Source organism: Lithobates pipiens, unplaced genomic scaffold, assembly GCF_037356315.1.
Source record: "Lithobates pipiens isolate NorthernLeopardFrog02 unplaced genomic scaffold, aLitPip1_a1.2 Scaffold_18, whole genome shotgun sequence".
NCBI classification, from domain to species: domain Eukaryota; kingdom Metazoa; phylum Chordata; class Amphibia; order Anura; family Ranidae; genus Lithobates; species Lithobates pipiens.
The window spans coordinates 66,054,856-66,060,855 of record NW_027507758.1 but is presented as its reverse complement, the minus strand read 5'-3'; the positions used below and the strand labels follow the sequence as shown (position 1 = coordinate 66,060,855).

Here is a 6,000-nt window from a genome sequence, read left to right as displayed (position 1 = left end):
CTACGGTAACACAACCCCTTGTGGCCCCCTATAGGAGAGGGTATGGGAGGACTAGAGAAGGATGTCAATGAAAGCCAGTATCAGATCATCAAGCTAGCTCTTTTGGGTCTTCTGGATTGAGGTGTCCATACCCCAGTCCCTAAGGCAGAATGGTGCCAAGGGTTTTACTTTAACCCGTTTCTAGTTCCCAAACCAAAAAGGGGCATTCACCTCAACGTGGATCTCAAGGCTTTAAATGTTTATGTCTGAGTTCTAAATTCTGGATGGAATCCGCATCATCTGTCACCTGGGAGACTTTCTGATTCATATGGACATTGACGTGCTTATTTACATAGGCCCATCTTCTTCCAGCACCTCCAGTGATTTCTACACTTTGCCATGGGGGGCCCTACTCTACCAGTTCATGACCCTGCGCTTTAGTTTGTCAGCTGCTTGGCTGTTCACCAAGGTGCCGACTCCAGTGTTGACCCTGTAGTCTTCTTGTGGCATCCCTAATGTGGGGTATTTGGATGACCTGTTGAGGGAACAGCTAGCCAGGGTTCTGTTGGACCAAGTGTCTATAACTGTCTAAGCAAGGGGTAGCGGACCTGTGGCCCACCAGCTGTTGCAGAACTACAAGTCCCATCATGCCTCAGAGTAATTGTAACTGTCAGTTTTGCAATGCCTCATGGGAAATGTAGTTCCACAACAGCTGGAGAGCTACAGGTTGCCAACCCCTGGTCTAGGCAATGCAGTGGTCCAGGTGAGTTCCAGCGATGATTATTTAAGTATCTAGAACTAGTCCTGAGCACATTTCATGCCAAGGTGTTCCTTCCACAGGAGAACGGTTTGAAACTCCTAAGCCTATTCTTTTTTTTTTTTTTTCCCCTTCAACCCAGCAGGCTGAGTGAAAAAACCTGAAGGGCACAGGAGGAGCCGCTGTACTACTATGCAATGTTAGTACAGCGATCTCCCCCCACTGAGCTATTGTGCTCGGACAGGGCGTACCCCCCCCTGAACACAATGCTCTCAGCCATTTTCGGTCATGCCCCATTTGGCTGGCTTGTGTCATACTGGCCACCGTACACACAGGCTGAATGTTCTTCCTGAATACACCAATCATGGTGAAATATAAGTCAGATTGGGGATGGTCACTTTCAGATTCCGTCTGACATCCTATCGGAGCTGGCAGCGAGAACAGGCTTGAACCACACGCCAGCGCCGGAGGAACCAACTAGTTATCCACGCAAGCTATACACACCAGTCCCAGTTTTAGGCACCTATACCTCATTTAAAACACTATACTATGGAAACTTCAAAATATAATGTCTCCTGTGGAGTTACTTCCTCTACCTTTACCTCATAATAATTGGAGGAAACAAGTGGAGTGGTTACAGCAGAGGAATTCCAGCTTTGGGCATTCCAAGAGTTTGACCTCCTGTAACAATGGGTCAAACACCTCTGGTGAGTTTACACCCATCACTTGAGTACTAGTGCTGAAGATTAAAAAGGACATCTCCATATTGAAGGACTTATTGGTGCTAGGAACTGTCACACTGGAATTTATTCATCAATTTGTTCATTATCTTCATGATTGTTTGTTGATGGACTATATTCATAAAAACATTCCACTTTATGCATCTTTGATCATATATTATGGTGGTTTGTAACTACGAAGATATATTATATAGAGATAGATAGATATATCTATCTCACACAAGTGTTATGTGAGCGCTATCTTTAGTGTTTGTCTTTATGATTAGAGGTGTATCTTTCACTTTTTCCAAAGGGCCAGCCACTTATTATTTTTTTTTGTGGATTTTATTTATTAGGATGCCATATGGGGGGGGAGGGGGCATGGAGCAAATACAACAGTCCACACAGCAGACAACATTACTGCTGTGGTCCTACAGAAAGGTCCTTAAAGTGGATGTAAACCCACTACCATTATTTGCAAGATATTAACATAGTTAATATCTATAATGATATACATGCCTCCTGCATGTATCATTTTGTTTTAATACTCACCCCCTCAGCTGTAATTTTCCCCGTAATATTGCCAAATTAGTGGGTGTTTCTCATTCCCGGCACTTGGTGGGCGGAGTCGTGACATCAGAGGACTCCTCCGCCCACTGCAACACTCCCCTGGTCAGCCGAAAACAGTCCCCTCGGCGGCTAATGTCCCCCTTGTACTGCGCAGGCGCAGCGTTTGCGCAGTACGAAAAAGGGAGCCGCCGGAAATAGCCAAAGCTAAATAGCTTTGAGTGATTTGAAGACGGCGCCTGCGCAATGAGCAGGACATTGTGCCCGACGCTTCCGTGGCTCGTCCTACTATGGAAGGGGTGGGTGTATTATTGTGATAATCTAGAGCATCACAAGCATTGTGAGCGTGTGGCATTGTTGTAAAGGTATATGCTGTACCTGTATCCCTGTAGGCATTATGTGGTGTAGGGGTGAACATATAAGCACGCCCTATGCAGAGTATCAGGAGCATTGGGAGCGTGCGGCATTGTCTGGTATGGAGAGCGCAGACGCGGTGTGCATCTGACTGACAGCTGTGTATGGAAAGGCAGCCAATCCTGGGGGAGAGGAGGGGAGGGGGAATGTGAATTGTGAGATATGTAAATAACCCGTCACTCACAGCAAGGGGGAGTTTTTGACAACGTTTTCAGGACTTTGTCAAGATCTTTCTCACTGAACAATAAAAGACAATTGCTCAAAGATAGAGAAACTCTGTGTGGCAAGACTGGGCTCAAATGATAGGAAATTTTATTCTCTACATTATGACATAAAAAAATTGATATAATTTAATATTTAATATTAGATTTATTTATTTTTCGGGTTTACATCCACTAAGTGAAATGTTTTTTCCCATTCTGCATGGTATAGAAGGACTACCTAGTATAACACAATGGTAGCACTGCGAGCCACAATGACAGGTCCATTGGAATCCTCTGCTTCTCTGCAGAGTTAGGTTTTCAGGATCACCATTCCCCAAATTAGAACGCAGTGCCTCTCTGTTTCTAAACAATAACAGCTGCCTAACTAATTGAAGAGTCCCCTGGTGACTTCTGTCCTCACATTAGCCAGTTATCTGACAGCTTTGGGAAGTGGGAGATATAAGAATGTGTGATGGGGAGGGTGAAAAAGGGGTCACTTGCCATAACCAATTATACTAGATGTAAGAAAAGAGATTGAAAGAAATCATCTCAGGAATCTATTTCCATAGAATAACATGGAATTTATCTCTGCAGATTTAAAGTGATGTAAAGTAAATAAAAATCAAACTTCAAGGACATTATCAGTAAATGAATTATATTAAATTATATAGAGATACATCTCACAGTAGCTAAGCAGTTAGCACTTCAGTCTAGCAGCACGGAGGTCATTTGCTTGAATCCCAACCACGACACTACCTGCCTGGAGTTTGCATGTTCTCCCTGTTCCTGCGTGGGTTACCTCTGGGTACTTTTTACACGTTTTCCTACTACACTCTAAAAGACATGCTGGTAGGTTAATTGCCTCCTGTCTAAATTGGCCCTAGTATGTGTGTATATGTATGTATGAATATGCGTTAGGGACCTTAGATTGTAAGCTCCTTGAGGGAAGGGACCGATGTGAATGCACAATAAACATATAAAGCTCTGCATAAATTGATGGCACTATACAAGTACCTGTGATAAATATATATCTTATATGGGCCTCCCCTCAACTCAACAAGATGCTGCGAAGTGCTCAGTATTCTCCATATTCCACAATATGACACTCCAGCACACTGCGGAAGCAGCTTCTTGTGATATTTCAAATAACATGGTCATCCTTCTGGCAAGATTTCAGTGCATTCCTTAAGGAGCTGTAAGGTGGGCTGCGTTGTGCATAACCCTGCAACATATGACAGCGCATATCCATTTTCTCTTAAAAACTGACTCTTAGGTCTCTAGATGTTATCTATAGTGGCCAGTCACTGACTTAAAGCGGAGCTCCACCATAAAAAAATAAATGAAAAATAATATTAAAAAGCCAGCAGCTACAAATACTGCAGATGCCGACATTTGATAAATGGACACTTACCTCTCCAGGGTGCCCGCAACGTCGGCAGCAGATGACGAGCAATCGCTCGTCTCTCCGCTGCCCCCGCCCCCATCCTCTGTCAGGGAATTTAGGAAGTGAAGTGTTTCGGCTTCACTGCACGGTTCCCTGCTGCGCATGAGCGAGTCGTGCTGCGCGTCTTCACTGGTCCCCTTTGTGTTCTGGGAACAGTGTGTTTCCCAGAACACAAATGGGGGCGGGGGGCGGCATCTGCAGCTAGCTATGCCCGGAAGTGGGTGCAGATACCTGTATTATACTGGTATCTGCACACCCCCTTCCCCTGAAAGGTGCTAATTGTGGCACCGGAGGGGGGGAATCTGCTGAGTGGAAGTTCCACTTTAGGGTGGAGCTCCGCTTTAAAGACAATCCATGTACATTTTAAAATCTATCGTTTCCATTTAGTATTGCCTGTATTGGTCAGACAAGATTGGCCCATGCAGCATTTGCCCCATTCCAGCTCTTTCTTGCCTGAGACGCTTAAACCAAACTTGCTGACCACGCCAAATGATGTGGCTGCTTTTCAAATAAACTCCAATTCCCTAAAAACCATATAGGTGCATAATAAGCTCCTCTACAAAACAAAGAAGCAAGAATGCAAAAGATCTGCATGAGATCTCTTGCTGACTGCCACTGGTCATTTGAAACAAAGTGATTTTTCCTTTGTTTTGATTCATATTTGAAAAAGGAAAGCAAGCAGTGGACTAGACTCTTGCAAAAGGCTTGTGATGTCTGCTCCCCTGGGTGTAATTACAAGGTCAAGACCTGATAAATGTGAGCTGCTCCATGAAAAGGAGGGACCCTCACCTGTGCGAAGAGGAATTCTAGAGATGCATTGTCGGCATAGTGCAAATTCTTGGAGTAAAAGTGGTGCAAGGCTTCAATGTCATTCTGGATGAGCTCTTTCTTCTCATTGTCCAGCTTGCTCAAGTCTGCGGAAACAAACAAAGCTACAGCTTTCTGCAAAAACTTCACTGTATGGGTCCAGTCAAAGGGCTTAAGGCATAGTAAAACATTTTTTGGTATGGTATAGAAGGACAAAACAGTTTACAATTAGTGATGCACCGAAATTTCGGCCGCCGAAACATATCGGCCGAAAATGCCCTTTTCGGCATTTTGCCGAAAGAGAAAAACGGCCGATAATGGAGCCGAAAATGGGGCGTGGCCTGGGTGACGCCCATCATGGGGGGTGCATAGCGCAGGAGAGCCGCCTCCGCCGCCTGTTTGATCAAAGCGCCGGGAACATCACAGCTTTCATTTCAATAGCTGTGTGTTCCCGGCCGCGCGCCGTCACACACAGCCCCTCCCCCTTGTCCGGACACTTAGATAGACAGATCATCCGCAGGATTGGACGGATGATCTGTCTATCAAAGTGCCCGGACAAGGGGGAGGGGCTGTGTGTGACGGCGCGCGGCCGGGAACACACAGCTATTGAAATGAAAGCTGTGATGTTCCCGGCGCTGTGATCAAACAGGCGGCGGAGGCGGCTCTCTTCCCTGCACAGGCTGGCTGCAATGGGACACACACTTGGCTGTCTGGCTGCAATGGGACACACACTTGGCTGTCTGGCTGCAATGGGACACACACTTGGCTGCAATACACACTTGGCTGTCTGGCTGCAATGGGACACACACTTGGCTGCAATACACACTTGGCTGTCTGGCTGCAAAGGGGGACACACTGGCTGCAATGGGACACACACTTGGCTGCAATACACACTTGGCTGTCTGGCTGCAATGGGACACACACTTGGCTGCAATACACACTTGGCTGTCTGGCTGCAAAGGGGGACACACTGGCTGCAAAGGGGGACACACTGGCTGCAAAGGGGGACACACTGGCTGCAAAGGGGGACACACTGGCTGCAAAGGGGGACACACTGGCTGCAAAGGGGGGGACACTGGCTGCAAAGGGGGGGACACTGGCTGCAATGGG

The 6,000-nt window shown here is 46.3% G+C and overlaps 1 protein-coding gene across 1 annotated transcript in view; it reads right to left on the bottom strand.

Moving 5' to 3' along the window:
• SMYD2 (SET and MYND domain containing 2) overlaps positions 1 to 6,000 on the bottom strand; it is an 81,335-nt gene that overhangs the window by 43,613 nt on the left and 31,722 nt on the right. The window contains exon 5 of the mRNA XM_077485763.1: positions 4,873 to 4,997. Coding sequence (XP_077341889.1) covers positions 4,873 to 4,997 — 125 coding nt within the window. The remainder of the gene's footprint in view (positions 1 to 4,872; positions 4,998 to 6,000) is intronic.